General features: G+C 45.8%; 1 protein-coding gene across 10 annotated transcripts in view; it reads right to left on the reverse strand.

The window, feature by feature from the left end:
* The window catches only part of LARGE1 (LARGE xylosyl- and glucuronyltransferase 1), a 635,729-nt gene that overhangs the window by 280,241 nt on the left and 340,980 nt on the right, over positions 1-14,508 (reverse strand). For all 10 annotated transcript variants that reach the window (XM_035261739.3, XM_054245858.2, XM_035261475.3 and 7 more), the window contains one exon: positions 14,276-14,447. In XM_035261739.3, the coding sequence (XP_035117630.2) occupies positions 14,276-14,447 (172 nt within the window). The remainder of the gene's footprint in view (positions 1-14,275; positions 14,448-14,508) is intronic.

A 14,508-nucleotide genomic window follows, 5' to 3' on the forward strand; every position in this document is an offset into this window, starting at 1 on the left:
TCTAATAAAATACAAAAAATTAGCCAGGTGTGCCAGAGTGTGCCTGTAGTTCCAGCTACTTTCACACGGGAGGCTGAGGCAGGAGAATTGCTTGAACCTGGAAGGCAGAGATTGCACTGAACCAAGATTGCGACACTGCATTCCAGCCTAGGTGACAGAGCCAGGCTCCATCTCCAGAAAAACAAAACAAAACAAAAAAAACCCCCTCACATTAATCATATTAAATATTCCGAGAAGCATCAGATCTTTTCAAGGAAGGCTAGGTTGGCCATGTGAATTTCTAACGCAATGTGCATTAAACAGTACAATGTGTGCATCTGGTAACAAACAGGTACTCAATAAACGTTTACTCAATGTCTGAATGAGGAACAACACATCATGGCAGAGCAGCTTCCTGGAGTTCTGGATTTAATGCTGTTCTGGCTTTTCAATATTTCTTCCTGGTAATTCTCAAAGAAATCCCAAATGTATCTATATCATAACTCTATATCCCTTGACCTCCCCTCTCTCCTTGCTCACATCCTATACAAACACTTGCTTTGAGGAAACAAGCAGTCGGTCTGCACGTGGGAGGGCTTACCAAGAGATGTCACCCATTCCAACATGTGAGACACAAGCAGGATATTTACAAAAAAAAAAAATTGCTATGGTACATGTGCTCCAGGACCCTGTGATCAAACAATGCAAGTTAATCAAGGAACAGGCTGAACGCAACGGCTCATGCCTGTAATCCCAGCACTTTGGGAGGCTGAGTTAGGCAGATCACAAGGCCACAAGTTCAAGACCAGCCTGGCCAATATGGTGAAACCCTATCTCTACTAAAAATACAAAAATTAGCCGAGTTTGGTGGTGTGGACCTGTAGTCTCGGCTACTCGGGAGGCTGAAGCAGGAGAATCACTTGAACCTGGGAGGCAGAGATTGCAGTGAACCGAAATTATGCCACTGCACTCCAGCCTAGGTGACAGAGCAAGACTCCGTCTCAAAAAAAAAAAATATCAGGGAATGGTCTGCTAGGACCCCGAAATCCTCTCTGACTAACTCAGCTCTTTCTTCTTTAGTCTGGAGTCCTACCCGCCCTCTTTCTCCCCTCTACAATTCAAAGATAAAAAGAAAACCTGAAGAGATATTGTTAATAAAAATTATCACAATGTATTTTCTAGATTCTAAGAGGCTGCTGATTATAGGATACATCAAAACATTTGCCAGGAGAAAAAGACCATCTGTCAAGTTGCTTTTGTGAGTCACATCTCAATTTCAGAAATAGGAAAATGTGAAAAGTCCTGCATCACAGAACTGAGCTAATATGACAGGTACCTGCAAAATACCAGGTGAATTGCACACTTTGCTCCTAATATCATATTCTCATTGAGAATGAGAAGCTGAATTGGAAAGTGCACAGAAGAGTAGGGCCTCAAACACACGTCTTGGGACCATCTCACTCCACAGCCTGTACTCTCCCCTATTGGGACCCAAGTCCAGCTCTTTCCAATTAGAAGCAAAGCCCCAGCTCCTAGGCTTTTACATAATCATTTCTCAGTCTTCTTTTCCCATCTTAATTGAGATTACGTTGGGAAGTTTACTCACAAGGCATAGTACTGTCTCCCCTAATATTAAGAACCTCTCTCATCCTGAATTGTTTGGGTAAGGAGACAATAGTCTTTTATCAATTACCATAAAATGGCTCGGCTGGGCATAGTGGCCCACCCTGTTATCCCATCACTTTGGGAGGTGGGAGGATCACTTGAGCCTAGGAATTTGAGACCAGCCTGGGGAACAAAATGAAACCTTGTCTGCAAAAATAAAAAATAAAAATAGCCGGACATGGTGGCACATGCCTTCAGTCACAACCATTCTGGAGGCTGAGGTAGGAGAATCCCTTGAGTCTAGGAATTTCAGGTGGCAATGAGCTACCATCCACTATTGCACTTGAGTCTGGATGACACAGCAAGACCCTGTCACAAAATCAAAACAAAACAAAACAGCTCTAATATTAGTACCAGCAGAGCTAACGCTGTTAAGAGCTTACTGTGTCAGGTACAGCACTAAGAATTTGATATGTATCGTATCACTCTACCCTCATACCAATAACCCATGGATATCATTCTCCCCATTTTGCCCACAGGAAACAGAGGTTTAGAGTTGAGCGAAATCCTGAGGTTGCAAAGATGGCAAGAGGATGCAAAGCAACACCAAGGAAGGGCCCTTGACACATCTGTCCCTCTACGCTGAGAGTAAGTATTTGAGTTGGGAAAGGAAGTGGGGAAAGAAACATCTCACATTCACTTCCAGAAATGTCATTCCTCCCCTTGGTGAGGAGCCTAAAAGCATCCTCCAGCTCACCCCCCTGGGCTCTGTGTATCTAAAGAAGCCCCAACTGATGGAGAGGCCTGGTGGAATCCTGGTGATGGATCCATGACGTTCCTCTGCCCCACCCAGTAACCAGCACAGAACTAGGGACATGGCTGGCTTTACAACACAGTGGCAGCTGGAGGCAGCAGCAGACATCATTCACTGGGTGTGGACTGCTCAAGGAGGAGCTCATGACACAGGCAGGGCAAGTCCAGTGATACCTCTTCCTCATGAATTCTGCTCAGCATCTGTTCCGTTCCTCCTTCTCCAAATCACAGCCTGCCAATCACACCTTGCCCAGCCTTTGTGCTTGCTGCTTTCATCCTGCCCCCATCCGATTACCCAGTGTTTGGTTCATCAAATCCGCCCCCTTCCCTGCATGGCAGGCCAGCACTACAGGGCTACCCTACCTGATTCTACGCTGGGGCTCACCTGGCCATCCAGAAAAGGAAACTAATAATCTGGTGAGAATATCTATTTTAACACACAAAAAAGCTCTATTTCAGTTTAATTTAAAAAAAAACAAAAAACCTGAAGAAACCCCTAGCCCTGACCCTTCTTCTAAGATCTAGACCTGTTTATCCCATTTCTGCATGTCTGAAACTGAACTCCCCACCCATTACTATCTAATCCGGAACCCTCCCTCTGCCTCCAAGGCTAACATCCTGCTATGGGCCGCAATAGTCTTTTGCTGAGACTGGAGCAGTAGCTTCCTACCTGATGCCAATTCTTTTTCAAAGTAGTGTTTTCTGCCAGATGCCATGGCTCACGCTTGTAATCCCAGCATTTTCAGAGGCTGAGGTGGGTAGATCATGAGGTCAAAATATAAGACCATCCTGGCCAACATGGTAAAACTCCATCTCCACTAAAAATACAGAAATTAGCCAGGTATGATGTGCACCTGTAGTCCCAGCTCCTCAGCTCCTCAGGAGGCTGAGGCAGGAGAATCACTTGAACCCAGGAGGTGGAGGTTGCAGTGAGCTGAAATCGCACCACTGCACTCCAACCTGGGGGACAGAGCGAGACTCCATCTCAAAAAAAAACCAAAAAAACAAAGTACTGTTTTCCTGCCTCACTTTTCAAATCATCCCCACAGGTCAGCCAAAGGGATCTTTTCAAATCTTATAAACTTTTTTGCTAAAAGCCATGGGCATTTCTTTTTCATCTGAACTGGGCCTTTACAAGTTCTCCTGGGCCAGGCACAGTGGATCATGCTTGTAATCCCAGCATGTTGGGAGGCTGAGGCAGCCGTACTGACTGTGGTCAGGAGTTTGAGATCAGCCTGGCCAACATGGTGAAATGCTGTCTCTATTAAAAATACAAAAAATTAGCTGGGTGTGGTGGCACAAGCCTGTAATCCCACCTACTTGGGAGGCTGAGGCAGGAGAATCGCCTAAGCCTGGGAGGCAGAGGCTGCAATGAGTGGATATCATGCCACTGCACTCCCGAGTGGGTGGACAAAGCGAGACGCCATCTCAATTAAAAAAAAAAAAAAAAAGAAAAAAGTACACTGAATGTTTCTTCTGGTTTCTGTATGTACCTCTCTCTCTCTGGACCTCAGGTCTTTGCCTACGCCACTCCCTCTAAGTGAGTGGAGAGGTGAGTACATCCACCCCTCTCTCTTTAGAAGCCCTTCTGACTCCCCCCAACTTCCCTCACTAGCAATGCTTTCCCTAAAATGTGATTCGACCTCACCCTGTCTTTTCCCTTTCAAACAACTTTCTACACTTGCATGTAACCATGTGTTCAGATGGATCCAGAATCAAGTGGTTAAGTGTGGGCTCTGAGACCAGCCTGGTTTCAGTCCAGGTTTTGCCATTAACTCATAGTGGTTTCAGGCAACAGACTTAAAGACTTTCATGAAGGTTAAACCAGATGGTACAGGGTGTGACACATAAAATGCATTTAACAGGTATCAGCAACAGGAGGGTAGGGCTGGTTCTGTCTCGGTATTTACCCCCAGGGCCAAGGGCAGGCCAAGAGGCTCCGAGGTAGTAAATTAATGAAAGAATGAATGACTGAATGGCTGTGGCAGGCAGGCAGGTCTAAGTAAGGAAGCTGAAAAAGAGGAAGGAAGGAAGCGAGGGAGGGAGGGAAAGAAGAAGGGAAGGAGGGAGGGAGGGAAAGAAGAAGGGAAGAAAGGAGGGAGGGAGGGAAAAAGGGATCAAGGAACTCTCGAAGGTAGGTAGAGGTTAGGGTTGGTTTCTGGTCTGCAAACTCAATTTCAGGTTGAAGAGCAAGAAAAAAAAAAAACAACAACGACCCTAAGATACAGAAAGAAAAGAAGCGAACTATCACTTATTAGGTATTGTGCAATACACAGCCATTATCTGACTTGATCACCAAAATAAAGCCTATGGGGCAGTTATGAATATATCATTCCCTCACTTTTATAGAACAACAACAACAATGAGACTCTGAGAAGTTAAATGATCTTTCTAGCATAGTAAGGAAAGGCAGATTTGCTTCAAAGTTAATCTGAAAATAACTAAAACCTCTTCATCAAATCCTGCCAGGGAAAAATTCCTTGGTGTTAATTCAGTGGTGCACATCTTGGCTGGACCAACGGAAGAACCAGCAGCATCTATCAAGAAAATCAAAGTGCTAGTTTCTCATTCTGAGTAGAAGGCAGCATGGGTAAGAGATGCAGAGAAAGCAGGAGGGTACACGGAGGAAATCATGGAACAGGTCGTATAAATTCTCCAAGAGGAAAACCAACTAGGAGCCAGAGACACTAAAGACCTAAACAAAGCAATGAAAACTGAGAGTGAGGAGGGCACTTTATCAGTATTGGGAGTGCAGGATAACTTCTTATTTATTTTTTTAAGGAGTCTCACTCCTTCACCCAGGCTAGAGTGCAGTGGAGTGATCTTAGCTCACTGCAACCTCTGCCTCCCAGGCTCAAGCAATTATCCAGCCTCACCCTCCCAAGTAGCTGGAATTACAGGCGCCTGCCACCACACCTGGCTAATTTTTTTTTTGTATTTTTAATAGACAGGGGTTTCACCATGTTGGCCAGGCTGGTCTCAAACTCTTGACCTTGGCCTCCCAAAGTGCTGCTATTATGGTAGTGAGCCACTGTGCCCAGCCCAGGAGAACTTCTAAAGGCCGATTACAGATGAAAAAGAAATGCCCAGGACTTTTAGCAAAATTTTATGACTGCTGACCAAGAATGGGACCAGCCTTGCTCTCTCCCAGCTGAATTCCAGCACCTTCTCTACTAGGAACGCATCACCTATAGAGACACTGGCTGTTGGTGTCATTTTAAAGCACCTTGAGAATTTCATCTTTTAAAATTTCTGTTTTTCTTCCCTGTGGCAAAACAGTGTCTCAAGTTTAGGAAATGTCAAGAGAGGATGGGAGATGAGTGGAAATCTGTCTACGCTGAGCCCTGGAAGAGGCCACAATGGGCCAGCCACCAAGGGAAGGCTTTAATCAGGGAAATCCAACTGGCATGAGGTCATGGGATTGTCTCGAAAGGTCTTCTTTGATTCCTTTCCTACAGGCTAACAGGGCGGGAGACACTGAACTTCATTTGGAGGTAAGGGAAGGCAGGAAAAGAGACAGATTTCAAGTCAAAGAAAAAGGGGCCACTGGGACAATAGCAAACTTAGGAGAGAGGAGGGAGGAAAGGAAAAAGAAACGCACAACTCCCAAGTGTCTGTCGGGCACCAGGATCACTGAATCCCCTCCCCAAATCTCACACTGCCACCGCGAGCAGATGGTAGTATCATCTTTCTTTCGTTTTGTTCTAAGACAAGGTCTTGCTCTGTCATCGGCCTGGAGTGCTCTGTCATCAGCCTGGAATGCAATGGCGCCATCTCGGCTCACTGCAACCTCCACCTCCTGGGTTCAAGCGATTCTCCTGCCTCAGCCTCCTGAGTAGCTGGGACTACAGGTGCATGCCACCACAACCAGCTAATTTTTGTATTTTTAGTAGAGTTGGGGTTTCACCATGTTGGTCAGGCTGGTCCCGATCTCTTGACCTCGTGATCCACCAGCCTTAGCCTCCAAAAGTGCTGGGATTACAGGCATGAGGCACTGCACTCGGCTGTCAGTATCTTCTTTCTGCAGATACAGAGGCGAGGTGGAGAGAGAGGGTCAATGACCTCCAAAAGATCACCCTGCTGATAAGGAGATCAGCAGGGACATGAAACTTGGTCTCTTCTTCCCTAAGGTGTTCTTACTCCAATTCCATCAGAGGAGACGGGCAAGGCAGCAAGGTAACAACGAAAGATGAGACCTGAGGAAACTTCAAAGTGTTATAAACTCCAAGGCAACTGATTCTAAGCATAAACTTTCTACAAATGTCTTTTCAAAAGTAATACTTCAGTGTTCTTCATGTTCAGCTTTTCTATATTATTTCACATTTACAGGCAGCCCAGCCCCAATGGCTCTGTGGACAGAACTGTGAGCTAATGGAGCAGGCACACGCTAACGACATGTGCCATCATCCCCTTCCCTCTGGCAGGAGTCCTTAGAGAAAACAAAATGTGGAAAAATAACCCACATTATCTTGAGCAATCCTTACAACGACCCCATTAGCATTATTCCTTCTCTGGGCTTAAGTCAACTCACATAACCTGCTGTCTTACTCAGTTTGAGCCGCTGTGACAAAATATCTGACACCGAACAGTTGATAAGCAGCAGAAATGTATTGCTTGCAGTTCTAGAGGCTGTGAAGTCCAAGATCAAAGCACCAGCAGATCAGAGGCAAGGTGAGGACTCTCTGCGTCATTGACAGTGCCCCTTTTTTTTTGAGACAGAGTCTCGCTCTGTTGCCCTGGCTGGAGTGCAATGGCACGATCTTGGCTCACTACAACCTCTGCCTTCCGGTTTCAAGTGATTCTCCTGCCTCAGCCTCCTAAGTAGCTGGGACTACAGGTGGATGTCACCATGCCTGGGTTTTGTATTGTTAGTAGAGATAGGTTTTGCCGCATTGGCCAGGCTGATCTCAAACTCCTGACCTCAGGTGATTCGCCTGCTTCAGTCTTCCAAAGTGCTGGGATTATAAGTGTGAGCCACCAGGTACAGCTGATGGCACCCCTTTTATTGTGTCCTCACACATAAGTGGTCTCTCAGGCCTCTTTAGTAAAGGCACTAATCCCACTCATACAGGTGTCATGACCTAATCACCTCCTAAAAGCTCTACTCTCAGTGCCACTGCACTGGGGGATAGGTTTCAACACAGGAACTTTTCGACGACACAAATCTTCAGGCCACAGGATCTGTCCACAGTGACAGAGTCAAGAGGGTAACCCTGACTTAATCTCTAGACCATGCTGAGTCTCTGGGTAGAGCTCTTGGACCCCACCTCTAGCTACTTAAAGACAATGCTCTGGGAAGTCACACGCTGGGCCAGGATTCTGGACACTGGGGTTTTATTTCTCACATCCTGGGAAAACTACACTAGGTAATTTATAAGCAACAGAAATGTATTGCTTGCAGTTCTGGAGGCTGTGAAGTCCAAGATCAAGGCGCCAGCAGATCAGATGCATGGTGAGGACTCTGCCAATTGTGCTTCCCTGCCTTTGTCCTCCGAATGCCTGTATCGTCTTGGGCCTGCCCTCCACAAACTGGTGCATATGGTCACTTTGCGTTCTTTCACCAATCTAACTTTGGTCTCTCCAAAGACACTCTGAAGCCCACCTACACAACAATGATTTCTCTTACTCCTCTTCAAGGGAACAGAGGGTGCAGAGTAAAGAGGACTGCATTCAAAGTCGGACTGTCTGGGTTCAAATCCCAGTTTCACGGCTTAAGAAATGTGAGACCCCAGGTAATCTGTGCCTCCCTAAGCATCAGTTCCCAAACCTCTAAAATAGGAACACGAACAGAAATCACTTCATGGGAGGGTTGTGAAGATTAAATGAGTTTATCCATAAAGTATTTAACAGAGTGGCTGGCACAGACTAAGTGCTTCAACATGTTAGCCGAAAGGAACCACACAGAGTCTATTAGGCCCTGAACGATACCCAGTGGCATGACACATCTGTGGAGCCATAAGGGTGAGGACGGTAGTGCCCATGCGTGCTGGATAATTTGACCCTACCTGCTTTAGGGTCGGAAATTTACACTGTGGCAAATAAGATCCCCTTAGAGGGGAGGCATCTGTGCTTCTGGACCAAAACACTATCTGGAATATTCAGCATGGCCTTTTTCCAAAAGCTTCAGATTATGGGTGTGCATTTATTATTTATGCCTTTGCAACAGCCTCCCCAAATGATGACAATCACATATTATTTCCAGTGTTTTGTGCAGTTAAAACTAAGGCACGCAGGGGTCCCAGATTACACGCACTCAGCAGTCTCACCCCACCTAAGTGCAGCAAGGCCTCCTGGCTAGTGGACAGAGCACAGACTCCAAAGCCATATGGTTTGGGGTTCAGTTTTGCTCTATGTTAGTTCTCTGAGCATGAAAAGTAATTTAACCTCTCTTGAGCCCAGTTTAACCTTCAAATGTGAAAAGCTGCTAGCTTGGTGCCAGAACATAAGACGTGCTTAAGAAATGGTAGCTAGCTTTCCCTCTGTTTGACAACACTGGAGTAGCCACGTGCCTCCTCACCAGCTCTGTACGGATGTGTGTCAGGCATCTCAGATGTAACAAGCCTCACACCAAACTCCTGATCTTCCCATACAACCCATTCTTGCAGTCTTGTGTTTCTCAAATGTCATCTCACCCAGCCAGCCACCCTGGGTCATCACTGACTCCAGGCTTTTTCATTCCCCATATCCAATCAATGCAACATCCTGACAACTTGAGCTTCCAAAAGCCCCCTTAATATGATGACTCCTACCATCTCTACTGCTCCACCGGGTCTGAGCCAAAATCATCTCTCCCCCAGATGGTTGGAATTATCTCCCAAACCTTTTGAGAATAGGTTTTGCTGTTAATCCTATTCTCAAAAGGACAGCCAGGGTGAGCCATTAGCAATATTAAATCAGACTGAATCACGCCTCTGCTCAAACTCTGCCAATGGCTCCCCAAACCACTGAAGGGAAAGGCAGTCTTCTCACGGCCTGACAAATATGGTCCCTGTAACCTGACCTTTGTAGCCCCTATGACCTGACCTCAGCAGCCCCCAGCATGCCCTTGGGCTCCCTCTGCTCTGATCCAACCTCCATTCATTCCTGAAACAGGACATTCCACAAAGTTCATCCTTGCCGCTCTTTACGCCTAGGGTGCTTTATACTCTTCCCCCAGATAAAGGCAGAGCGCCAATCACCACTAACATGTTACATATTTTACTTATTTGTTGGTTGTCAGTCTCCCTCCACTCAAGTATAAACTCACAAGGGGAAGGACTGAGTTTAGCTTTGTAGTGAAGTCTTATAATTTTCTGTTGCCTCACATCCATTTACAACACAAGTTTAAATGTCGTATATCAACATAGGGCTCAATGACCTTTGACAGGGTTTCCGGTTCCACATCACAGCCAGGTGGCACAAGCTGGTGGCTGGAGATCAGAACGTAGACTGGGCTCCTTGCTTTTCCCACTTTCTTTAAATGAAACATTCAGGCATTTGCCCTTGAACCCACAGTGACCCACACTCTATTCTCTTACATCTGCTGCTAGTTGTCTCTCTGCGCTTGACTCTTCATTCCTACCAGGGATGTGACCAGGGATGGAGGACTGCCCTCCTGATCCACTGTGCCCTCCCTGCCCAGCATTTCAAAGTATAAAACTGGCCAGGCACGGTGGCTAATGCCTGTAATCCCAGCACTTTGGGAGGTCGAGGCGGGTAGATCACTTGAGGTCAGGAGTTCAAGACCAGCCTGGCCAACATGGTGAAACCCTGTCTCTACTAAAAATACAAAATTAGCTAGGCATGGTGGCATGTGCCTATAATCCCAGTTACTCAGGAGGCTGAAGCAGAAGAATCCCTTGAACCCAGAAGGTGGAGGCTGTAGTGAGCTGAGACTGCACCACTGCACTCCAGCCTGGGCGACAGAGCAAGACTCATGTAAAAAAAAAAATCTTTGAACTCATCTCCATTGTAATGGTGTACTGAATTTGCGCCTTCCATTGAAGAATAACAGGTTGCCCCAGGCAGGTTTTCCCTGGTATGCCAGGGAGAGCACAAAGTCAGGCTCCCAGTGGCAAAGCAGTAGTCAGACAGGTGTAAACTGAACACGGGTGAGACAAGAGCTGCAGAAATGCCTGCCTATATAAACAAGTTTCCCACATGAGGGACCCCTGCCAGGTATACCAGAAGCATCTCGTGAGAAGCACACTGTACCCATGTCCAGCTCCCCTGACTTTTCCATTAGGACAGGGCTGCCAGCCACTCTGGTACTGGCACCTCGGTTTAGCTAGGGGCTCTCCAGTTTTATTCCTGCAATAGCCCCAACAGTGAGTTATAAGGCTCCTTGGCACCTAGAAAGAGCTCAGTAAATATTGACTCTGGGTGACGAATGGGTGACTCCTGACCCTGGCCTTTAATGGTATGTCTGATTCTTTCTGCTGAGAGTTGGGGGTTCTGAAATCTTCCAACTGTTGCTGTGGGCTGGGTAAAGGTGCAAACCCCTGACACAGGAGGGAGCTATCTGCTGCTTAGCTGAAGCTGAGGGAAGACTGGGCATCTCTAAGAGGCTTCCTATGCTAGAGGCTGAGATGGGTCTCATTCCTTAAAAAGGCTTTTTCCTAATTCCCCCAGTAATGAATTTAAAAACAAGGGGCTTTCACAATGCCACAAAGGAATCAAGTCTATGTACGATCTGAACAAGAGCCACTAGACCCAGACAACCAGAGAAAAACTGGCCGGGCGTGGTGGCTCATGCCTGTAATCCCAGCACTTTGGGAGGCTGAGGCAGGTGGATCACCTGAGCTCAGGAGTTTGAGACCAGCCTGATCAACATGGAGAAACCCCATCTCTACTAAAAAATACAAAAAATTAGCTGGGCATGGTGGTGCATGCCTGTAATCCCAGGTACTCAGGCGCCTTAGGCAGGAGAATTGCCTGAACTTGGGAGGCCGAAGTTGCAGTGAGCCAAGATCGTGCCATTGCACTCCACCCTGGGCAACAAGAGCAAAACTTTGCCTCAAAAAAAAAAGAGAAAGAGAGAGAGAAATTAGCAAGGCCAAATTGTATCAACGTCACTGAAACTGTTTACAGTGAAAGATGTCAAAGACAATTGCCTTTATGAGAGAAGAACACCCTCTCTCTGATCAGAACATCCACATTTATGGGCCTGTCCAACAGGCTTTCTTCCTGTTTCATGGCCTGGCTTCTAATTGTTCAGTTTAGAAAAAAAGAAATCATACACATACACAAGTGATACAAAATAGTGACATATGGAGAAGAGACGAACGTCCTTACTGACTTCTCATCTCTGTATTTTCCCAGAAAAATTAGGGTGGGCATGGGAAACCCTCTGAGTTTGGTATTCCATTGTTGGTGATAGATAAAAATGCAATGCACTCTGCCTTGTTTTTGAGTTCCTTGAAAGCAGGTGCTGTGTTCTCAACAGCTTTAGGTAACAACAGCATTTAATGTATTCCTGTTCACAGTGGGGGCCTAACAAATGCTAGAAATAAACCAATAAAAGAATCAACAAATAAAATGCAGCCCATTAACTCAGCTCCTTGCATTCAAATTTTCCTTGTCCCTGTCCTGACCTTGGCCCATATACCCTGCTCAGCCCCAGGAACTGCCTTGAATCTGAGAGTTCTCCAAGTCAAGTCCTTGGGCCAGCTATTGGAGCAGCAAGAGCTCCGGTGCCTTCCCTTCCACAGATGATATCAGCGTATTTAAAATAACCACAATTATTCACGTTGTTGTTACTGGCTACAGAGCCCCACTAGCACTACAGTCACTGCAAGCTGCAAGAGAATAAACATGATTTCCCAGCTACAGCTCTACAATTTCTCATCACCTGTTCTGGCAACTTCGGTGGTTGTACTTATCCAACGGAGACTTATAGCTCTTAATATATGATGTGGGTTGAGCTTCTTTGGAAAAAGTCTCTGAGATAGAAGTCAGCATACAAGAGGTTTATTAAGGAAAGCTCTTGAAAGCAGCACCTATGAAAGGGAAGAGCAGTAAGCAGGCCTGGGTAGAGGGGGAAATCAGCCTGTGAGGCAGTATCCCAGTGCTGCAGATGATCCTGCAGGATGCCATGTTCATCAGCCATTTCATGGTGTGTGTGTGAGGGGGGTGGGGGCAGGGGGGAATGGGTGTGGCCACAGGCATGGCCACGCCCTTCAACTGAGGCAACTGCAAAAAGGGCTGATGCCTGACAGCCCCCTCTGCAGGTACTGCTCCCAGCGGTTGGGGTAATAAGGCCTTTATTCCCAAAGGAGAATGTGGGAGTCTAGTGCATACGACCACCATTCTCACCCGATGAGACAGCACAATTACTAGCTGCTCTGCGACACCTTCCCAGCTCCCAGCTCCCTTCTCTAACCCCTCTAGGAGAGGTGACAACTCCCCCTGTCCCCTCATTACTCATCCCTTTATTTGCAGAGCCAGCTGTACTGCCTGACACCCAGTAGGGATGCAATAAACACTGGCTTAAGAAATGCATCACTGAACACTCAACATCAGCATAAAAATATGAATGAAACACCATGTAATTATAGAAAAACTACCCCCTGGTGTGTTCACTGTGATCGGGAAGAGGAAAACAAGCAGACATGATACGGGTACTTGAAAAGAGGAGTGGATGGAAGCCAAGACACAGGCACTCTGATCTCAACTCTGGGAGAAGCCTGCATCCCTCTAAGCTTCCGTTTCTTGATGAAAAAAAAAGGACACGTCCACACATTCTATGAAGATTAGAGAGCTCTGACATACTCAGTTGTACTAAATGATATCTTTAGTAGGGTCATTATTGACACGAATAAGAAAAGTAAATTTTGATCCCAATAAGGCAAAGAGTCCCGGGGATCAGGAGTGCCATTCCATGATTTGCTTAAGACTTCCTTCAATGAGCCCAGAGCTCAGAAGCCCTGAGATGGAAGCAGGGAGTGACCGGGGAAGGCAAGGAAATTCACCCTCTGCTCATGAATAGAAATAGAAACCAACAAGAATATCCTGTGAGTTATGAAAATGCTATGACTTAAAATCATTAAGTGTATTTCACTTTCACAGGATATGGAGCTAAGAGGAAAGGCAGGAGGGATTTTAAACACAGAAAAGGCCAGTGTTGCAATTAAAAAAAGAGAAACAAACAAGAAGTAAAAATTTCACTACTGAATTTCTTTATCATTGTACTCATCCAGTATAGAAGAATTTTTAAAATAATGTAATTTTTAAAAAGACATCTGGGAGAGGGGTATTAAAATAACAGCCCAAGATCTGTACTAACCTGTCACTTCTCTTACACATCCATGCCACAGTTAATATACCTACTGAGCTCACAATTTCCCACTAGGTACTCTCATATATCTTGAGGCCATGATAAGAGTTACAATAATAGCTATAAAGAAACCCACCGGACTAGAAAGAATGTCTTGTAAAGCCAAACACATACATCTCCTTAAAATTATAAACCACAGCGTTAATGAAAGCAAAAGTCGTGAGAACATTTAAAAAATCTCTAGAATCAATGCTCATCTCTACTACCTCACAGACTTTCTTGGCAATTAGACCATCCTTCAATAAAAAGAAAACCAACAAACACACCTGCTGACACAAGTATGTGAACGCTCCGCTATCTGCATACGAAAGATACACATTTGATATTTCTCTGCTAAAAACATCTTCTCATTTACTAAACAAATGTAAACAAATTTCTGTTTTACTCTAATATTTCTCCAATCCAAGCAGAGCGGATATTCCACCAGATCTGTAACTCCTTACCGACGCGTCTGCACGGCCTCATTCCAGGTGACCTCACCTTTTTTTTAAAGAATGAACCACTATTCTTGGCAGGCTGATACCTACAAAAATATCGGGAAAAAAACAAATGGGCTACCATTACCTTTGAACTTGTGGAACACAGCCCACAGCTCTGCAATGTCGGTGGCAAAGGTGATATCCGTGTCAAGGACGATGACTCTCTCGAGATTGGCAGGAAGAGTCTTGGTCAGGACAAGCTTCATCAGACCGTAAATCCCAGAGTAATGTTTATTGGGGATCCAGGAAACTTCAGACTAGACAGAAGAGGGCAGACAGGAAGTTGGAGAAAGAAAAATCACTATGTTAGTACTTTGC

The sequence above is a fragment of the Callithrix jacchus genome, chromosome 1 (assembly GCF_049354715.1).
Source record: "Callithrix jacchus isolate 240 chromosome 1, calJac240_pri, whole genome shotgun sequence".
In the NCBI taxonomy this organism is placed as follows: domain Eukaryota; kingdom Metazoa; phylum Chordata; class Mammalia; order Primates; family Cebidae; genus Callithrix; species Callithrix jacchus.